Here is a 23,393-nt window from a genome sequence, read left to right as displayed (position 1 = left end):
AAAAAATATAGACATACAAGCTACATAACTAGTAAGAGGCTGGGTCTGGTCAAAAAATAAATTAAAAAATAAATGGAGAAGCGAGGAATCGAACCTCAAACCTTGTTTCAGCAAGAAACGATTGACTATCAAGAACCGAAAGTTTGTAATTTGTCAAAATTTGCTCTACCAATTGAGCTACTTCCCCGATATTAATTATTATGTTTTTATTTAACTTGAATATATGATAAACATGTACGGAATAATCATGTACAATATATTCGTCATTGTGATAAACTGATGATGCAGCTGCTATGCAACGGAACTTTGAGCATAAGAATTCAGACGTATTATCAGTCTCTGCCATATCCAAAGGTACTTTATTTTTCTTGAAGGGCTAACATCGTTCGGCCCAGAGTGATTTTCATGCCTCAGAATTTGGGTGTAATATTTGAAAAAATGGGACAGAATCGGTGAAAACTCATCTTTAACTTTTGTCATAAATTTCCCATGCATGTAAATCAATCTCTAAAAAAAGAATTTTAACATTTGAGGCCCTGTAAAGTAGAAAGAAGGAAAACTAAGCAAGCCGGATGAGGGTGGTAAGAACTGAAGTGAGATCTTCAAGGGTGGCTAATTTGGGCCACCAGCTTTCATGGCACAAATCAGCATGGCCGACATTTATGGATTCAGTGTACCAGGCTTGGAGCTCTTTGTCGTTGCAGATTATACTCGATTCTGTGTAGTAACGTTTCACGTATGTACTTACCCAGCTCTCAATGGCATCCCAGATTAGAAGCCCATCAGCAACATATGGGTAGTCCTCAATAAGGAGTTTTAAACCATGAGGTTTTGTTGGGTCTGGTTCTGCCATTCCCCTGCAGTGAAGTATTTTCTCGTAAGCTACCACACTTTCAATAAATAAAAAAATTGCATAAACTTTTAACTATTGGAAACTTGATTAGTGAGCTTTGTTAACCGTCAAATTAATTATATGTGCAAGTTTCCATTTAGAAGCCAATCAATCGTGATTTGTGATAAACTCGTAATGTAGGCATGATACAGCTGTCTAAAGGAGTTACCTTCTGATTAAATCGCCCGGAAGACCCTCTAAATTAAAGCGCCAATTCTTATAGGCAGAGGCACTGATCTCCATGCAGTAATGCCCAGGAGTGAAACAAGACTCGATAACACCATCAACACTAATAAGAGTCTGGCGAGCTATAGCATTTATAACAAGAGTGTATCCCATGTGTGGTTCTAGCAGCTTATATATGGGGTGCATTGCGCTTAATTGCCTATATGCAGACAATATAAAGGGCTCCATGCACGCATGTGTACGCAACCTTCATGATAAAAGACAGATTTAGCAAAACCATTCACATTTGTGAAATCCCACTCATATAATAGACCATGCATCGTAATATTGCTTACCAATGGTTGGCAAGTTGATGAACTCCAACATCATTGGAGCAAACATGGGCTTTTGCAAGCTGCCACATCCAGTTGCTAGTGGCATCAACTGGAGGTGTAATCACATGCTTTGAATCTGAATCAGGTCCATTTGCAGGGAGGCTAAGCTCAATGGCTATAGGCTTAAGAGTGCCTACAGAAGTCAGGAAAAATATGGTACGCGTCGCAATCCGATCAAGAAATGTTAGCTTTAAGTGCAACTGAAGATAGCCCCCCTACAGAGGTAGGTGTTAGTTTGCAAAGTTTCTGATGATGAACAAAATTCAACTATTCAAAAAACAAGATTGGGGTTTCCAGTTAAGGTTTAAGGTTTAATGCACATCTTAGTTTGACTGAATTTAAACCTCTTCTCCAACAAACCTTATCTTAAACTTAGTTTGAATATTTCAAATAATTATTTTTAACTAAGTTTATCCATTTTCAAATACTCTAACAGATTATCTTTAGAACTTATAGTCTTTTCCTTGATTACAAATATAGCACTTGAAAGAAATCCTTTCCCAAGCTAACCTTGGTGCCTAGCCAACTGCTATTCTTGAGTCTTCTAGCTACCTTGCTATACTTTGAAATTAAGCCTTACCACACCCCGGCATAAAGTTGATATGAATACACCAGTACAAGAATAAACAAATTGATTACAACTCAAACTATATCTTGTTCGACTAGATTTGTATTTAGAGAATAATGAACAAGAGAGTGTTTCAGATGAAGAGAAATAAACGTGAAAGCATTAGTCCAAAACTGAAATACTCGAGTTGTATTTATAGACAAAGTCTAACAGATTTTGTTTCAAACAAAAGATAAGATAACTGATAAATATGAAACGGTTTTGTTTGAAGTAATTGCTAATATACTTTGATGGTAATCTACTTTAAACGATCGACAATATGTTGAAAATGCATATAATTAATGATATGAGAATGACATGTCCATTTGCAGAGCTTTTGTAAAAAAATTAGATATTGACCTCACATATCCTATCTTGAAACAAATTATCTAAATTCCAGAGAAGGGGAAGAGAAGAGTCAGAGATGAGAAAAAATAAAAGCCTGGTGTAAAATTAAATTCCACATTTTACTTTTTAGTTTAGGGGGAATGTAGCATTTAGAGATGCTCTAACCTTCCACGTCAAACTAGATTAAAAAATGAAAAAAATGCACCAAAAATAATAATAAAAGGGGTCGATAAAAAACAAATTTCGAACCTTGTTTTAGTTAAATACTCAAACTTTACTAAAAAAATAAAATAAAAGGTGTTAGATGAAAAATGAATCTCGGACCTTGGCTTAGTTAGATAATCGAACATTGAAATCTTAAAAATGTTAGATAAATGCATTAAAAATAAAATGAAAAGGAGAAATTACAAAAATTACTATTTTCTTTAATTTACGATTTTACAATCTTTTGAAAATAATTGGAAAAATACGGTTTGCAACCAAAAGCAACTACATATGTAAATTCTCTGAAAAATTATTGTAAGTTTTTTGATTTGAATTTGAGGTTACATCTGGTTGCAGTAAGTTGCAAAATTATATTTTTTTGCAAAGAAAAAATATGAAAAGTCATATTCTTTCAAATTAAAACTTAAAAAACAAGTAAGAAAATCAGGAAAAATGTGCATAAGCGAGGAATGGAGACTCGAACTTTGTTTCCGCTTGAAACAATTGACAACAAAATAAAATATGGAATTTGTTTCTCGTTAATAGATGCTCTACCAATTGAGTTACTTCCCAAATGATGATTTGTATGTTTTAATTGAATTGAATATATGACAAACATGGATTACACGGAACAATCAGATATGTTCGTTAAGAATTTGTGACAACTTACATGACTGTACTAATGTTGATATGTAACCGAGGACTAACATTATTGAGCACAAGGTGATTGTCTAGCCTATTTTTGCTTGATTTTCCATTTTCTATAAATGGTTGGCGACTTGTTGGCCTTTGAATCTTCTGATCTAACTATAATACCGACGTAAAATGAATTTAAGAGTATACAAAAATGAAGATTACAAATTCAAGAATCTCAACATGAAGAGACTTTGAGAAAAGAAAAGTCTTTCATGTGAATACAATATACTGGATGATAAAAAAGAACTTTTAAGGATGAAGGACCGCATAACCTACATATTACAATGTTCGGGTCTCTTACTATTTTATAAATTATTTAGTGGTTGTTAGGATAGCCAATTAAATATCTAACCTTCGGGGTGAAAAGTATAACTCATTCATTTAAAGACATGAAACATTGGTTGCGAAGAAAGACATAGATGGATTTGTATTCAGATAGTGGAATTCGTATGAAGAAATCGTTCACTTTATAAAAAAGATCCAGTCATATTTTTGATATTTAACCTCCAAAAGCATATATATTTCATCCCGAGTACTCTCCATTGCTTACATTCTACATAACATATGTTGGGTAACAATTGTATGGGTAGACAATTATTATCATAATGAGATTGGGTAATAATTATATGGTTAGACAATTATCATTATAATCAGATTATGTATGTCTTGGTGATTAAGTTTTGTGATGACTATATATATACATAGTCATATTATGTTTGATAGGTATACATAATAGATGTACCCATTTTAGGTATCGTTTGAGAGATGCTTGGGAATTGGCTGGCTCAAGTATAAGTTTGGGACACCATTGAGGTGTTTTGTATTGATTGTAATATTAATAATTATTTGAATTAATAATATAAGTTGAGACGTGAGTTTTTTGCTTTATATATTATTGTGTTCGTACTTCGTATTAGTAGATTGAATCTCATATATATGTATGTGTTTCCTCTTAACAAGTGGTATCAAGAGCCGAGGTTCGTGGTGAATTGTGTTGGAGAAAAGTTTGAGATACAATTTGTATGGTGGAGTACGATGATGGATTTGATGACGAAAAGCCTACTAACGTGGGAAGATGCAAAGTTACGTGCGGTATGATGGTTGACTTGCACCGTGGATCAATTCATTCGGATTCAATATGGAAGGGATCATTGCAACAGTTTCAACGGTTTGATGGTTGATCAACTACGTGAAATTTTTTGGATGATATTGTTGTTCTTCTTCAAGAGGCCGAGGGATCGTGAAAGCAAGAATCAAGTGATTCAATGATGAAAGGAGGCATTCGTGGTTAATGAACGTGATTTTGTGGATGAATATGTTGTTATAATGAAGAATGGTAGGTTGGAGGTAGTTTGGAGGTCAATATATGGGTTTTAGTGATTCTCAAAAAGTTGGAAGAACAAGATGAAGGGATTCTTGTTTGAGGGGTGGCATCGACGAATGGGCGTTGGAGTTTTGATGGTTACTGTTCAATATAATCCAGAGTATTGGGTTGAAAGGGAGGATTGTTGAGTTTAAACCCAATAGGTTATATGAGTTTGGTGATACAAAACATAATTGGATCGGGTAATAAATGTATGAGTAGATAATTATTATCATATTAAGTTTGGGTAATAATTGTATAATTAGACAATTATTATTATAATCATATCAGTATGTCTTGGTGGTTAAGTTTTGTGATGGATATATACACAAAATTATATTATATTTTATAGGTATGCATAAAGATGTAGGCGTCTTAGGTATTGTTTGAGAGATAATTGAATACTAGCATAATAACCCGTGCGAGGCTCGGATCATTTTTAAGAGTTTTTTATGCATCATGCAATTATAATGTTTGTAAAGCAACTCCAACAATATCCTTATATAGGCTTTTCAGTCAAATTTTGAAGAAATGGAGATAAAGTTTCTCTTTAACAAACTCAATGTCCCCCTCTATAACATTAGGAGCTTCGAATATTTCCTCACTTTTAGTAGTGAATATCCCTTCAACTATTATTATATTATATTTTTCTTACCCGTTATTTTATATTTAATGAATGAATATAAACAGGGTAGTAAGTGTACGTTTAAAATGAAACGATTAAACTTAATCTATAGAATGCCGTTAGTATGTTTACAAATAAAAAACTATAAACTAACATATATGTTTAATACAGAGTTGACCAAAATCTTGAATTTTATTTAAATAAACTATATGTACTGCTCTATATTATTACTTAGTTCACTATTAACTTAAAATTAATTTACTCAATTTCAAAAGATAAAAAATGTATAACTGAAGTCAGAATGACTTGCAATCGTAATATACAATAATGTAAAATTTACATTATTGTTAATATTAAAGTTGATTTTAATGAAAAATATTAATTTTTGAAATTCAACGTATGTATGTATGGGAAAATGTTAGTTTTTTATTTACACTACTGTTAATAAAGTAAGATTAAGTTATATGTATGTATGTGTGTTAGCATGTAAATTATTGTATGTTACATCTCTTTGTAAATTATGATGTTTTCAATTATTTATATGCTAAATATCTGATTTATGTACATGTATAATCATTATTAACATCTAGTGAGATAATTGATCACTTAAATAACATGCATTTATAATTATTCAAAAATTATAATTATGTAATAAATAAATTGCTATAATTTATATGTGGTATTCACATTATCACTGACAAACAATCCATATCTATTTTTTACGTAGCGTAAATCAATCATGGTTGTAACATAAAAATGAATTATATATTTTTAAGACTTATTATTGATATTCAAGATGTTTTTCAATAATTCGAAAGAAAAATTGTATTTATATCGTTATTTAAACCATTTTTAAGTTTCTTTCATTACGACTCTAATATTTCTTCATATAATAATTTGATAACATTTATACTATTCTTCTAAAACTAAAAGTTTTCAGTTCGATACAATTTTATAAATATCAGTTGAATTGGTTAATTTCTTTCAAATTATTGAACAATATATATTTTTTTCCTTAAATAATATAAAATGCATTGAATCAATGCTACAATAAACTTTTATTTGAATAATTCAAAATATTTGAACAATATTATCTTGATCAATGAATATTGCTGATCTAAAAGAATTCTTTTTAAAAAGTTAGTTTTCTTTAAATGAAAAATGAAAAATAAATCGATTTAATATATCATCGTAGTTTTAACAAAATCTAGTGAGATCTCATTTCAAATTTCAAATATTCTTAAAATTGGGACAAATCCTAAAAATAATAATTCGTTACCAGTGAAGTTAGTAATTTTAATATAAATAATCAATTGACTTGATCATATAAAGACCTCGAACACATTAATTTATATTAACATAAGATATTAAGAAAATTCATATTATTGGTAAGATATTCTCGCCGAGCTTGTAATTTAAATTTACTAAACGTAGAATGTGACGATGTTTTTTGGCCGGGTCATGTAGTCAATTTTGAGTATTTTTTGAACAATGTGCCAAGTTCTAAAATGCATTGACTCATAATAATTCGAACTTATCTAAATATGTAATACCAATATAGATTATTTATATATAAGCGATTCTATTTTCAATATTTTTTTAAAAATTATATATGTACATTTTAATTACTTTTTATAATAAAAAATATGTTAAAAGTATATGAGATATATTTTCAAACTAAAAAATGATAAATAAATATGATAATAATCCATTTATGTACTATGCCTAATTTTATATCTGAAATTCATTTCTTTAAAATTAACTGTACAAATATTCAACTAACTATCTTTTTTTTGCGGAATTCAAGTAAGTATCTTTAAAGTTAAATAAATATTCATTTAGCACACTTACATATTATGTGTATGATAAAGCACATGTGACAGTATGGTGTAGTGGTAAGAGGTTGTATAATTGAATGAAATAACTTGAGTTCGATTCCCACAAACCACATCTTTTATATAAATATTAAAAACAGGGGTAATTTAGTCTTTTCAATGAGACTTTTAATCTCATGAAATTATCCCCTTGTTCTCCTATTATATATATTGATTGTGTTATTGATAATTGTTTAGATTAATAATATAAGTTAAGACATGGGTTTTTCGCGTCATATATTGTTGTGTGTACTCCACATTGATAGATTGAATCTCGTGTATTGTGTGTTTTATCCTAACAAAACATAGTCCGGAAAAGTTTCAGAAAAAAAAATATAGACATACAAGATACATAACTAGTAAGAGGCTGGGTCTTGTCAAAAAATAAATTAAAAAATAAATGGAGAAGCCAGGAATCGAACCTCGAACCTTGTTTCAGTAAGAAACGATTGACTATCAAGAACCGAAAGTTTGTAATTTGTCAAAATTTGCTCTACCAATTGAGCTACTTCCCCGATATTAATTATTACGTTTTTTTATTAACTTAAATATATGATAAACATGTACGGAATAATCATGTATAATATATTCGTCACTGTGATAAACTGATGATGCAGTTGTTATGCCACGAAACTTTGAGCATGAGAATTCAGATGTATTATCAGTCTCTGCCATATCCAAAGGTACTTTCTTTTTCTTGAAGGGCTAACATCGTTCGGCCCAGAGTGATTATCATGCCTCAAAATTTGGGTGTAATATTTGAAAAAATGGGACAGGATCGGTGAAAACTCATATCTTTAACTTTTGTCAAAAATTCCCCATGCTTGTAAATCAATCTCTAAAAAAAGAATTTTAACATTTAAGGCCCTGTAAAGTAGAAAGAAGGAAAACTAAATACAGCGGCAACATCAGAAGCCACATATTTAGAGGTATATTATTTTGAATTATTGATAATAATTTATGAATTTTAAAAAAAAATCATTGTTTATAAAATGTTTGCGGATTTTGACGTGGTTGATTAAAATGTTCGCGGATTTTGACATAGTTGATAAAAAAAATTGCATGAGTTTTTATGATTTTGTGAATTTTTTTAAAAATTCTTCAAAACCCATGTATTTTGAATAGATTTCAAAAGATTAAAAATATACTACTAAATTCATCAAAATCCACATATTTTTCAAATAAAACAATATTCATAGATTTTTGAATACCATCATATTTCAGTGAAAATTTTAAAATCTAAATTTAATACCATAAAATTTTGATATATTTTTTTAAATCTAAATTCAATACACTTAGATTTTAATAGATTTTTTACAATCCAAATAAAAGGATTTTTGAAAATCTAAATTGAATACCCCTGAACTTTTGAAATTCTTAAAAATCCTTTAAAATCTTGATCGAATACAGATGGTGCAAAATCAGATCACGTACAATATTTATATAATATGTATATGAATGTAAAACTGGAGAGAACAAAACTATTTAGCCAAAGCTACTCAAATATTTCTTATTCATTCAAACTGAGACTCTAATACATGAAGAAAGAGAACATTGTTATTTCTAGTGAACTAACAATGAGATTTACAGAAGGGGGGTTGAATGTAAATCTCAAAACTTTTTCAAGTTTTGAGCAGTTTATAAAGACTGTGTTTTCAAGATGAACAAGTGTGTGAATTGCTTTAAGCTGATACAGACAGATATATATTCAAACATAAATGTAAAGAACACAATAAACCTTTAAAAACTTTTCTGGTGGATTTGTTGTTCCACCAGAGATGGTATTTCAGAAATTCTGTGATCTAAGAATTTGATCACAGCTGCATCCTAGTACAAACTAGATAATTTTTCTCTCAAGATTTTTCTAAACAGCTCTGGAAAAATTCTTATCTAATTACTAGCTACTACTTGGTTTATATATTACCAAGTTTACAAGTGAAGACAAGGATAAAAATAATAAAGTAAGTTCTCCACTTGTTTCTTCTCCAGTTCACTCCAGTACTTTGTTGACTTAATGTCTCTTTATACTAGAGTAGAACGGCTGCTTTTTCTGATGTTCCTGAAATTAGGCTGCCACATTTCAGTTATCTCTGTTCACCCACGTGCCTCTGTTTGTAGGTACAACTACCACTTATCAACGGTTAATCAGAACATCCGTTGAAGCTTTCATCCGTTGATACACTCATCCGTTGAAGGATGTTATCCGTTGATGCTCTCATCCGTTGAAGGATGTTATCCGTTGAAGCTTAGCTTCTCATCCGTTGAAGGTCTTTAAGTCATCCGTTGATACCACTTCATTTATACAAAATTACAAGGCATGAAATATTTACAATTGGCCTTCCTATCTGCATATCTTCTAGTAGTCAACATGACTCATAGTTTCTCTCAACTTCTAAGAATTACATCTTAAATACAGAGACTGAAATATGCTACAACACTAGACTTATTTCTAAGTAAAGCTACACCATCAACGGATAGCCAAAGTGGTCTTATCCGTTGAGGCTACAGACACTGAATTTCTACTTAAGTGTTTTGTTAAACATATCATCAAACTAATGCACATATATTCCTAACAATCTCCCCCTATTTATGTCTATAAGAATTGTAGGCATAAATTCAGGTTTAACTTGATGATAACAAAACACTTAACAGATATATGAATTGAAACTAAGTAGAAATTTAAAAATGCTGCAAAAATGTATGTACTAGGAGGTAATTGAAGATTTACAGTATTTCCAAGGGTGCTCCTCTAGCCTGAGCAAATCATCATTTTCTTCTTTGTTCCCTGGTTTTCTTTCCTAGCCCTTTGTCATTTTCCTCAATTTGGAGTTGGAGTTGTCTGAAGAATTCAGCTTCATCTTCAACACTGATATCCAACTTAGATTGCATTTCCTTGAGAGTTTCATTGCTGGCAATCTTGAGTTGGTCTTCAAGTCTGAAAAATCTTCTGACTCCTTTGTCATCTCTAAATTCCATCAACCATTGAGGTGATTTGTGAATTGTTATTCCCCTTTCTTGAATGAGTAAAGTCCTGGGTAAAGCATTGGGCTCCCTCCAAGTTTTCCTTATATTGGCAATCTTGTTGAGAATTTCAGTCTTGGCAGTTCTGGTAAAGCCAGAATCCTTTTGTATAGCTGAAAAGACTCTAATCAAGGTAGAGTAGCCTTCATTCAGAATCCTGTGGAGAGGCCATGTTCTTTCCCCAGCTCCTTTGTATCTGAACACTAATCTCTCTGGTAGCTGTCTGTAAGCAGCTATTCCTCTTACATCCTCCAGCTCATCCAGATAGAGTTCAATGTCTGAAATTTCTTTTATGTCACAGATGTGAACATAATCATCTTTAGAAATGGATGGCTTAGGCTTAGGCTTTTGTTTTTGAGTGAATTTCTTAGAGGTTATGGGAGGTGTAGATTTGGGTTTTCTTTTCTGTTTCTTTGGTAGTGGAAGAGTGGTTAGAAAGGTAGGCAATTTGATGGTGTCCCAATCAATAGGTTCCTCTTTTGGAATGATTGGTTCACCATGGATGTTTATAGTGGGATTAGCAACAAGAGGTTTAGGTATGGAAGGTAGTGGTTTAGATATAGATTTGGTTACTTCAGTATTATCTTCACTCCTTCTATGTGCCTTGGCCTTTCTTCTGTTTCCCTTCTGCCATTCCTCTCTTTCTTCCATACTCTCACCAAATATACTCCCAAAAACCTCATCTAGGTTTGCAATCTTGTCTTCACCCCTGACTTCAATTCCTTTCTCTTCTTCAACTTGACTTGACTTTAGCTGTTGTTCAAGCTTTGCTTGTGCTCTTTTGTCAGCCTTTAGTTGCTTGACTTCTTCCTTCTTGGCTATTGAGAATTTGGGATGTCCTTGCATCACACATATGCTTTTTCCCTCTCTAGAGATAATAGCCCTATTTCTCCTTACAGCCTCATCCATGGTCTCTTTGAGATAAGCAATACTCCTACCTAAAAGCTTGTTCTCATCAGCTTCTGGAGGAGGAAAGTCCACTTCTTTTAAAGGATTCTTTGTAGAGTCCTTATTGGATCTTTTATTGGGCTTGAGAATTATAGCTTGTAGTTCTTTGGAAGAAGCTTCTCCATCCTTATGTCTCCCTACTGGCTTGAGCTCCATGTTGATTGGTTCAATCTTTGTGCTATATTTCACAGATGTTGATTTATCTTGTGTAGAGCCAAACAACAGTTGCAACCTTTCATCAATTCTCCTCCTTTGCTCTTTCACTTGAATTTCAGCTGCTGCTAGCTGAATCAAATCAATTCCATCAGGCTTTCCTTTGATTTGAATGATTGGAGAAGTAGTGATGGCAGGAACTAGCACTTTAGATATTTTGATTTTTGTAGATGGCTCTCCTTCCCCTTCCCTTTTACTCTCCCCCTTTTTGTTATCATCAAGGAGAGGGGTCAAGCCTTGTGCTTTTGCCAGCTGCATTAGGAGACTGGTTTGAGATTGTTGGTTGTGAAGAATGGTGGCCACAGAATCTTCAATAACTTGAACTCTGTCTTCCAACTTGGCCAGCCTTTTCTCAGTAACTGATTCCTTTTTCAATCTCAAAACCAAGTCCTGCAATGTACCATAGGGCATGACTGAATCCAATTTTTCAGAACTGTAGGATTTCAAGTCTGCAATATCCTTCCTGAGATCATCCATACTCAGATTCTGCTTTACTTGCTGCAACTTCATGAGATGCAGTGAGTCCAGGTGAGCTTGAAGGATAGCCTTGATACTTGCATGTGATGTGTTCTGAATGGCCTGTTGAATAGTGTTGATTTGTTTGACTAAGGAGACATTGAATTCCCCTGATCTATACTCCTTTGTCAAAGCCCATTCAGGTAGATTTGGAATTGAACTAGGGCCTTCATCTCCCCCTAAGTTCATGCTTCCATCAAAAGAAACAGAGTCATCATCATCAGAATTTACTCCAAATTCCTCAGATGGCTCACCAGCTGTAGAAGGCATCTTGTTAATAGCAGCTTTATCCCTTTGAAGAGATTTTGTTGTGTGTACTAGATGTAGTGTCTTTTCTGCCTCCTCATTGCCCTGAGCAGCCAACATTTGATAGGCTGACACAGGATGAGTAAAAGTGTCAGCATCCAAGGAAATGTTATCAATTACAGCTTTGTAATGTTGCTGAAATTGTCTTTCCTTTTCAGCATCATCCACAATCATTGACTCACTAGCAATGGTTGGTTCCACCCTTATATCTACTGTACCTGCCTTTCTCTCTTTTTCTCTATTTTCTTGCATCAGGGGCTCCCCCTGGCTCACACAACTCACTCCCTCACCTTCACCTACTAAGGTGGTACTCCTCTCACTTACTTTTGCCATGCTGGAAGAAATAGCATGCATTTTTGAGCTCTCAATCTCTCCTTTTGCCTGGGAGCAACCCAGCCTCTCACTCAAATTTTCACTCCCTTCCCTCAATCCTAAGAGTGATTGCACAGTATTCATGTCTTCTACACTTGGAATAGATTCAGTTATGTGTGTAGAGACTATCAACGGATGTGGAATATCCGTTGAAGGTGAAACTGATGTTATCAACGGATAACTGCTGTTAAGCTTATCCGTTGAAGAGCAACCACTTGTCAACGGATGAGTGATATCCGTTGAAGAAGGAAAAGAAGTTGAAATTGAAAGTGATATAACTGTTGAATCTGTGTAGATTGATTTGAGATGTGGTGACACAGATTTTTCAATTATTTCTGAAAAAATTTGCGGGTGATCCAACAAATCATCTAAGAGATGATGATCACCTGTATTTGAGTGGGGCTCCTCCCTGAGTTGTAAAGAGGGAGAATCAGGAATTGATGGGAATAACATATCCACATCTAGAGATGGTGATGAAGTGTTTGGTGATTGATGTGTGATTATTGTGAGAGAATGGGGCTGTGACTCCACATTTATTGGAGCCACATCAAACTGAGTTTGAGAAGGCATAGATACAGATGGATGTATCTGTGCAGTGTGTGCACCCTGTGTAGAAGATTGGGTTCTAGCCTTCTTTCTTCTAATAAAAGCTTTTGTTGGTGAGTGTTTGGCTTCAGTGTCCCTCCCTCGTTTGTTCTGTGTTCCTGGTTGGGAACTATTTTCAATAGTAACATCCTTTTGGGAGGATGCAACTAGGGATTTGCTAGATACCTTTTCAACCACCACAGCTTTTTGAGAAACTGTGGCTTGGCTAGCTTGGATACCACTCACCTCTCCCACCTTATCCTGGGGGGCTTTTTGATGTTCACCCCTCCCCTCACCACTCACTCCCTGTTCACTCCCTTCAGGGTTTTTGGTAGTTGTTACAACTGTTGTCTTTTGAGAGACAACAGAGGTAGGCTTCTTTGACTTGACTTTGGAAATTTTAGTTTTGGTGGCTTTGGTAGGAGCCTGTTTGGTCAAAGACACAGGTTCCATAGCCACACTAGAAGGCAAAGAAACAATGGGGTTGGAAATAGTAGGAGTTATGGAAACATTTACCTCACTTACCTGTGGTGCATTCATAATTGGCAAGTATACCAATGGCACCTGGCTGTTGAGGTTCATTCTCAAAAGATCTGCAAGGACCCTTTTTTCTTGTGCCCAGCATTTGAGCTTATTATTCTCATTGGATATAACCAACCCTTCAGCAACATGGTTAGCTAACAACATAAAGAATCTAGCAAAGTAGATGTTATGTGATCTATTAGCTTTGTTACCTAATCTGGAACCTAATTCTAGCATAACACAGTTGCTAAAATTAAAATACCTATCAGAAACAAACATATAGAGCATATTAACTAGAGATGAAGTTATGGCATCAAAATTACTAATTTTCCCAGAGAAAACCTTGATAAAGGCATCTCCAAGAAAACTCCATTCTTTCCTAAGGCCTTTCCTTCTAATACTACCTAAACTAGCAGAATCAAAAGCATAGCCTATGGAATCTAGCATTACAGAGACATCTTTATCAGTGTGTGGTGTCATGGCATTATTCTCAGGCAACTTAAAGCAAGATTGTATATCATCACAATTAATGCAATAGTCCTTACCTTTGAGAGAGAAGGTAATAGTCATATCTGTGGAGTTAAACTCTGCAGTTGTCCAAATTTCCTCTATCACCTCACAGTAGATAGTTGGGGCTTCCAACATCGCATAGCTCAGTTTGCAGTTCTTGATGAAGTCCATCATCTTGTGATAATCAGAATGGGCTTCATTCTTTTCAACCAAGACTATGAAGTTATTCTTTTCATAAACAAATCCTGTTTGAGACATAATTTTGACTACTGGTGCCATTGTTGTGAGTAGAGGTTGCAGAGAAGAACTTGAGAAATAAGAGAGAGAGAGAGTGATAATTGCAAGAAAGCGTAAAGTGAGAATAAGAATTCAATTGGGCTTTTATACTTTCTTGAATTAAAACGTAAATAAAATAATTAAAAGATACTTTTAAGTAAGTGATAGCCGTTCAGGAATAAATAAAACTGTAGAAATTCTGAAAACTACCGTAAATACACATACATATAACACTGTATATTTGTATCAACGGTTGAGTAAACGAATCAACGGCTGTGACTTACTGACGTGACACATCAACGGATAAGATAATTAGTTATCCGTTGATGAATAACACCATTTTATCCGTTGAGGGATAAAATTACCAGAAATGTATTTGTCTTTCAACGGATAATGAGCATCCGTTGACAGAACAATTTTGACTTTCAACGGATAGGGAACATCCGTTGATGGAATAATCTGTGTTAGAAGTCAAATATGTTCTAGTAGCTAATACATTTCAGGCTTCAATTCAAATTGCGATAAAGACATGAATTTTAAGAATAATTAAGCATACCTAGCTCACTTACCAATCTTGTGAATGTTGATTCATCAAGTGGCTTGGTAAATATGTCAGCAATTTGTTGTTCACTTGGAACAAAATGTAGTTCCACTGTACCATTCATGACATGCTCCCTAATGAAGTGGTACTTGATATCAATGTGCTTGGTTCTTGAGTGCTGTACAGGATTCTCTGTTATGGCTATGGCATTTGTGTTGTCACAAAAGATAGGAATTCTATCAACATGAAGTCCATAGTCAAGGAGTTGATTTCTCATCCATAACACTTGAGAGCAGCAACTTCCAGCAGCAATGTATTCAGCCTCAGCTGTAGAAGTAGAGACTGAATTTTGCTTTTTGCTAAACCATGATACAAGCTTGTTTCCCAGGAATTGACAGGAGCCTGTTGTACTTTTCCTGTCTATTTTGCAACCTGCATAGTCTGCATCTGAATAACCAATTAGATCAAAGCCAGATTCTCTAGGATACCAAAGACCTAAATTTGGTGTACCCTTGAGATATCTGAAAATCCTTTTGATAGCTATTAAGTGAGACTCCCTAGGATCAGCTTGAAATCTAGCACACAGACATGTAGCAAACATTATATCTGGTCTGCTAGCAGTTAAATATAAAAGTGAACCAACCATGCCTCTATAACTTGTAATGTCCACAGACCTTTCAGTCTTATTTAATTCAAGTTTGGTGGCAGTGGCCATGGGAGTTTTTGCAGATGAACATTCCATTAAGTCAAACTTCTTTAAAAGATCATGAATATATTTAGTTTGACTAATGAAAATTCCATTACTAACTTGTTTAATTTGTAAACCAAGAAAATAGGTTAGTTCTCCCATAAGGCTCATTTCATAATTACTTTGCATTAGCTTAGCAAACTTTTTACAAAGTTTATCATCTTTAGAACCAAATATTATGTCGTCTACATAAATTTGAACAAGTATACTAGAGCCATTAACATTCCTAAAGAAGAGAGTTTTATCAACAGTACCTCTAGCGAAGTGATTCTCCAAAAGAAATTTTGATAAGGTTTCATACCAGGCTCTAGGTGCTTGCTTCAGTCCATAGAGTGCTTTCAACAGATAATACACATAGTCTGGAAAATTTGGATCTTCAAATCCTGGAGGTTGACTTACATAGACTTCTTCCTCTAATTTCCCATTTAGAAATGCACTCTTGACATCCATTTGATAGACTTTGAAATTGGCATGAGCTGCATAGGCTAGAAAAATTCTGATGGCTTCAAGTCTTGCAACAGGAGCATATGTCTCATCAAAATCTATTCCTTCTTGCTGAGAATAGCCTTTAGCAACCAGTCTGGCTTTATTCCTTATGATAATGCCATTTTCATCCATCTTGTTTCTGAATACCCATTTTGTGTCAATAGGACTCTTGTTCTTTGGTTTGGGTACTAGCTTCCAAACTTGGTTTCTCTCAAATTGGTTTAGCTCTTCCTGCATAGCTAATATCCAATCTGGATCCAATAAGGCTTCTTCCACTTTCTTAGGTTCCTCCTGAGATAGAAAACTACTATACAGACATTCATCTTGAGTAGCTCTTCTTGTTTGCACTTTAGATGATGCATCACCAATGATCAGTTCAAAGGGATGATTCTTGGTCCATTTTCTTTGAAGTGGAAGATGTGCTCTAGATGAGGTGGCCTCAGTATTGTCATGATGTGAGACAGAGTGTTGACTAGTTGAAACTCCCCCTGAGTTGTTGGTCCTTTGCAGGGAACTTGGAGTTCTATCAACTGATGATGTAAATCGATTATCCGTTGATGAAATATGATCAACGGATGCTTCATTTTGTACTTCAACGGATGATGCACTATGTCTTTCAACGGATACTGCATTGCCTCTATCAACGGATGCAGTATTTTGTGCATTATCCAAGGGCATGTTTTGAATCCCTTTTGAAGTGTCATCTCCATCAATCTCCTCTTCACTATCATCACAATATATCTCAATGTTGTCAAATTTGAGTCTCTCATTTTGTCCCTCATCTGTTAGTCCATCAATCTTTTTATCATCAAACACAACATGCACAGATTCCATAACAATGTTGGTTCTTAGATTGTAGACCCTATAAGATTTTCCAGCTGAATAACCAACAAATATCCCTTCATCAGCCTTTGCATCAAACTTCCCTTTATGGTCAGATTGATTCCTTAGTATAAAGCATTTACATCCAAAGACATGAAGAAAGTTTAGAGTTGGTTTTCTTCTCTTGAACAACTGATAAGGAGTCATGCCTTTAGCTTGATTGATCAAAGAAATATTTTGAGTGAAACAGGCACAATTAACAGCTTCAGCCCAGAAATATGTTGGTCACTTTGATTCTTCAAGCATTGTTCTGGCAGCCTCAATTAAAGATCTGTTCTTTCTTTCAACTACCCCATTTTGCTGAGGTGTTCTTGGAGCTGAGAACTCATGCATGATTCCATTTTTTTCACAGAACAGCCTTATTGACAAATTCTTGAACTCAGTTCCATTGTCACTCCTGATATTCCTAACCTTCAGGTCAGGATGATTATTGACTTGCCTGATGTGATTGATAATGATTTCACTTGCTTCATTCTTTGATCCAAGAAAATAGACCCATGAAAACTTTGAGAAATCATCTACAATCACTAAGCAATATCTTTTTCTTGCAATTGACAATACATTGACTGGTCCAAACAAATCCATATGTAGCAGCTGTAATGGTTCATCAATTGTTGTTTCAAGCTTCTTTTTGAATGATGCTTTCCTTTGTTTGCCTTTCTGACAAGCATCACACAAACCATCCCTTGAGAATTCAACAAGAGGAATTCCTCTTACTAGGTCCTTTTTGACTAGATCATTCATTGTCTTGAAATTCAAATGGGATAGCTTCTTGTGCCATAGCCAACTCTCAACTGAACTTGCTTTGCTGAAGAGACAAGTAATAGATTTTGCATTTGCAGAGTTGAAGTCAGCTAAGTACACATTTCCTTTTCTAACTCCAGTTAGAACCACTTTGTTGTCTTTCTTACTAGTGACAACACAGGCTTCAGAATTGAAGGAAACTGTATTCCCTTTATCACATAGTTGACTGATGCTCAGTAAGTTATGTTTGAGACCATCAACTAATGCAACTTCATCAATGATGACATTCCTTGTTGAAATCAAGCCATATCCCATAGTAAACCCTTTGCTGTCATCTCCAAAGGTTATGCTAGGGCCAGCTCTTTCCTTAAACTCTGTGAGCAGGGAGAAATCTCCTGTCATGTGTCTTGAACAGCCACTGTCCAAGTACCATAGATTTCTTCTATTTCCCTGCACACCATAAAATCAATCAATTTGATTTTGGTACCCAAGTTTCCTTGGGTCCATTCTTGTTAGCCTTTCTCCTAGACTTCATTCCTCCTGCATCTCTAGACTTAGGTAACTTTGAGTCAACCTTGGTCTTGGATGTAGTTGGTTGAGGTGTAGGGTTAGTCACAGAATCATTTAGCACATTTGGAATATGATAAGGAATGGATTGTGCATACATGTTATTCCACATAGGCATATTGTATGGCATTTGAGGCATACTAAATGCAGCAAGATAAGGATTGTTAAAATATGGCATGTTTGCAAAATGTGCATAAGGATTCTGTTGAGACATAGTAGGCATAGCATGTAGAGGTGATGCAGACATGTTAGGCATGGAAGAGGGTACAGTTATGGGGGTTTTCTTAATAGATTTGCAATTAGCAGATAGATGATTAACACTACTACAATGCACACAGCTTTTTCTAGGAGCATACCTATCAGGTGTGTAATTGTTATGTTTGTTAACACCTACCTTCCCATTTCTGTTAGATTTTATTTTAGTTTCCTTTTTATCCTCAACCATCTTGAGCCTATTATTTAACTGTTCTAAGGTCATGTGCCCTATATTCACCTTACTGACATCTTTGGATGTGCTTGCTTCTTCTTTAACAAAGTTCTTGGAAGTTGAACCAAACTTTTTGTTGAGTTTCTTTAGATTTTCACTATTAGAAACATCTGCCTGTTTTAATTGAGGAACCTTCAACGGATGCTCATTTTCTTCCTTCAACGGATAATCTTCATCATCCGTTGATTCCACATCCGTTGACAGCCCATCAATTAATTCCAGTTTCTTTTTGTTTTTATCCCAGGCAGTTTCACAGAATGATTCAATTCCTTGAACCTTGGCAATTTGAGCACTAACATCCCTAGATGTTTTCCAGGCTTTAATCACCTCTTGCTCTCTCTTTAATTGATTAGAAAGTATTTCTACTTTCCTAATAGATTCAGCTAGTTCATTCTCAACAGATATACAATGCAGCGTGGTTTTCTCTAGGTCAATCAACTTATCTTCTAACATAGCATTTCTATTACTTAAAAACAGATTGTTCTCTTTAATCCTACTATTTTCTTTAGCAAGAGATTTAAGAGACACACGCAAATGATACAATTCAGTAGACATGTCATTAAAAGCATCATTGCACTCTTCTTTAGTAAGTTGTGTTACATCAGTAGTGATTACCTGAGTTGTTACCTGATTGCTTGATGAACTAACTTCATTTTCCTCAGAATCAGCCATGAGAGCTAAGTTGACATACTCCACATCTTCATTCTCTTCCTCTCCATCAGCTGCCCAATCTTTTTCTTGAGTAATGAAAGCCCTTTCCTTTTGCTTGAGCAGATCAAAATATTTCTTCTTGTAATCTACTTGGTCAAATTTCTTCTTTTCAGAAGTTGGCTTTCTGCACTCACTTGCAAAGTGTCCACTTATACCACAATTGAAACACTTGAACTTTGATTTGTCCACCATGTTCTTATGAGGTTTAGTGGCTCTAGTGTTTTTCTTAAACTTCATCTTTGCAAATCTCCTGGACAGAAATGCAAGATGCTCATCAACACTATCAGAGTCATCTTGACTGGAGTTGTCTTCATTCTCAACAACTTGCTCTTTTCCTTTGCTTGATTCCTGATATCTTGTACCATCTTTGGAGTTTGATGTAGATCTCACAGCTTCTTGTCTGCATTCCCTCTCATTTTCAGCTACCAATGCAACTGAACTTCCTTTCTTTCTCCCCTTCTCCAATACCTCATCCTGTTCCAACTCTAGTTCATAAGTCTTCAAGATTCCATATAATCTTTCAAGAGTGAAGTCCTTATAATCCTGAGAGTTTCTTAAGGAGACAGTCATGGGTTTCCATTCCTTTGGCAAGGATCTTAAGAATTTAAGATTTGAATCCTTCACCTGGTACACTCTACCATACAGCTTCAATCCATTCAACAGCTTTTGGAATCTGTTAAATGTGTCATTTAAAGATTCATTTTCTTCAAAATGAAAATACTCATACTGTTGAATGAGAAGCTGCATCTTGTTCTCTTTTACTTGTTCTGTACCTTCACACAGCAGCTGAACTGTGTCCCAAACCTCTTTGGCAGTTGAGTAATTTATCACATTATCAAACATATCCTTGTCAAGACCATTAAACAAAATGTTCATAGCCTTCTTATCCTTGTGGACTTCTTCTGTGTCTTCCATTGTCCATTCTGCTCTAGGTTTTGGAATGGATTAACCAACAGCAATTGTGGCTGTAGCAACTGTGGCTACTTTGTGGGGAATGTGAGGACCATTCTCAATACAGTTTACATAACCTTCATCTTGGGAGAGTAGATGAAGGTGCATTTTCACCTTCCAGTGGTGATAACTGTCTCTGTCAAGAACTGGGATTTTTACTCCAATATCCTTCTTACTCATCTTTGTTAGTTTCCAAGATCTTTAAACTCTTTGTTTGTCAAGAGCTTGCTCTGATACCAATTGTTATTTCTAGTGAACTAACAATGAGATTTACAGAAGGGGGGTTGAATGTAAATCTCAAAACTTTTTCAAGTTTTGAGCAGTTTATAAAGACTGTGTTTTCAAGATGAACAAGTGTGTGAATTGCTTTAAGCTGATACAGACAGATATATATTCAAACACAAATGTAAAGAACACAATAAACCTTTAAAAACTTTTCTGGTGGATTTGTTGTTCCACCAGAGATGGTATTTCAGAAATTCTGTGATCTAAGAATTTGATCACAGCTGCATCCTAGTACAAACTAGATAATTTTTCTCTCAAGATTTTTCTAAACAGCTCTGGAAAAATTCTTATCTAATTACTAGCTACTACTTGGTTTATATATTACCAAGTTTACAAGTGAAGACAAGGATAAAAATAATAAAGTAAGTTCTCCACTTGTTTCTTCTCCAGTTCACTCCAGTACTTTGTTGACTTAATGTCTCTTTATACTAGAGTAGAACGGCTGCTTTTTCTGATGTTCCTGAAATTAGGCTGCCACATTTCAGTTATCTCTGTTCACCCACGTGCCTCTGTTTGTAGGTACAACTACCACTTATCAACGGTTAATCAGAACATCCGTTGAAGCTTTCATCCGTTGATACACTCATCCGTTAAAGGATGTTATCCGTTGATGCTCTCATCCGTTGAAGGATGTTATCCGTTGAAGCTTAGCTTCTCATCCGTTGAAGGTCTTTAAGTCATCCGTTGATACCACTTCATTTATACAAAATTACAAGGCATGAAATATTTACAATTGGCCTTCCTATCTGCATATCTTCTAGTAGTCAACATGACTCATAGTTTCTCTCAACTTCTAAGAATTACATCTTAAATACAGAGACTGAAATATGCTACAACACTAGACTTATTTCTAAGTAAAGCTACACCATCAACGGATAGCCAAAGTGGTCTTATCCGTTGAGGCTACAGACACTGAATTTCTACTTAAGTGTTTTGTTAAACATATCATCAAACTAATGCACATATATTCCTAACAAACATGTCCTACAAAGTAGGAACTAAATCAACTGAACTCCTAAAAGCATTCAACTACTAACGTTATTCTTCAATACTCTTATTATGACGCTAAGCACATGAAGACCACGACCAAGTCTTAACATCAGATACATACATCAAGACATTAGCTAACAAACACAGCAACAACAAAAACATATAAACTAACTCGAGTTTAGATTAAATACCAACAAATACCCCCTTAATCTAAACTCGTTTAGACATAAAGTTTAACTCCAAGCAGAGTCCTCATGTTCTCGAATTTGAATGTAGTAAGAGCCTTGGTAAGGGAGTCTGCACGCTGTTCTTCAGATCTCACATGCTTCACAATAATTTCTCCATTTTCGACACACTCTCGAATGAAATGATAGCGTATGTCTATATGTTTACTTCGACCGTGAAAGACTGGATTTTTAGCCAAATCAATGGCTGACTTGTTGTCAATAAACAGAGTTATCGGACCGATGCTATAGCTGGTAATTTGAGTTAGCAATTTCCTCAACCACACGGCTTGACACGCAGCTGCAGTTGCTGCCATGAATTCAGCCTCACAAGAGGAAAGCGCCACATACCTTTGTTTCTGTGAGGAACATGTAATCAAACTATTGTTTAGATAGAACACCATACCTCCGGTACTTTTCCTGTCCTCTATATGTCCTACAAGGTCGCTGTCTGAGTACCCAATGATCACTTTATTATCACTATTTTACGAGTACACCAGTTCATGATCAATAGTCCCCTTCACATATCGAAGTATACGTTTAGCTGCTGCCAAATGCATCATTGTGGGCCTTTCCATGAATCTGCTAATGATGCCTACAGAATAAGCAATATCTAGCCTAGTGTGGACCAGATATCTCAAACCACCAACCAGACTCTTAAATTTTGTAGGTTCCACAGGAGTACCTCCCTCATCCTTGTTGATAATTTCCTTAGGGTGCATTGGTACCTTAGTTGAATTACAATCCAACATCCCTGCTTTGTTCAGAACCTTTCTCGCATAACTTGACTGCTTCAGTTGAATGCAACCTTCCCTTTGTATAACCTCTAATCCCAAGTAATATGTTAGATTTACAAATCTGTCATGTAAAACTTTGTTGCCATCTGTTTCTTGAACTCTCTAATTTCGGCAATACTCGATCCTGTAGCGAGTAGGTCGTCTACATAAACCGCAATAATCAGCACGTCCTTTCCATAATTTCTTGTATACACGGCTTGTTCATAAGCACACCTCACAAAACCAATTTCTTTTAGACATTCATTCAATTTCGAGTACCAAGCTCTCGGTTCTTGTCGGAGTCCGGACAAGGCCTTTAACAACCTATAAACCAGATGTTCTTTGCCCTTTTTTTCAAATCCTTTTGGCTGCCTCACATACACTTCCTCTTTTATTTCACCGTTCAAGAACGCCGTCTTTACATCAAGATGATGAACTTCCCAGTTTTCCTTTGCTGCAAGTTCTAAAAGTAGACGAATTATTTCAATCCGAGTGACTGGTGTGAATACTTCATCATATTCTATGCCTTATTTCTACACATATCCCTTGGCTACGATTCTGGC

General features: G+C 34.9%; 1 protein-coding gene across 1 annotated transcript; it reads right to left on the bottom strand.

Moving 5' to 3' along the window:
* Positions 1–559: 559 nt before the first annotated feature.
* Positions 560–22,776, bottom strand: LOC141686132 (linoleate 13S-lipoxygenase 3-1, chloroplastic-like). The gene is made up of 5 exons (XM_074491186.1): positions 22,593–22,776; positions 22,057–22,505; positions 1,414–1,652; positions 1,062–1,325; positions 560–857 (listed from the first exon to the last, which is right to left on the bottom strand). Exons 1-5 carry the CDS (start codon positions 22,774–22,776, stop codon positions 560–562), a joined length of 1,434 nt encoding a protein of 477 aa, XP_074347287.1.
* Between the last annotated feature and the right edge of the window lie 617 nt (positions 22,777–23,393).

The sequence above is a fragment of the Apium graveolens genome, chromosome 9 (genome assembly GCF_009905375.1).
Source record: "Apium graveolens cultivar Ventura chromosome 9, ASM990537v1, whole genome shotgun sequence".
Classification (NCBI taxonomy): domain Eukaryota; kingdom Viridiplantae; phylum Streptophyta; class Magnoliopsida; order Apiales; family Apiaceae; genus Apium; species Apium graveolens.
This window is presented reverse-complemented; position numbering and strand designations above follow the sequence as displayed.

Excerpts from the sequence above, each read along its gene's own strand:
- LOC141686132 (XM_074491186.1), bottom strand. The coding sequence starts at position 22,776 with ATGCACCCTAAGGAAATTATCAACAAGGATGAGGGAGGTACTCCTGTG. Across the intron at positions 1,653-22,056 it reads TGCTTGGAGTTAAACTTTAT|TTGCACTTAAAGCTAACATT; the intron begins GTCTAAACGAGT and ends GGCTATCTTCAG. Across the intron at positions 858-1,061 it reads CCGGGCGATTTAATCAGAAG|GGGAATGGCAGAACCAGACC; the intron begins GTAACTCCTTTA and ends ACTTCACTGCAG.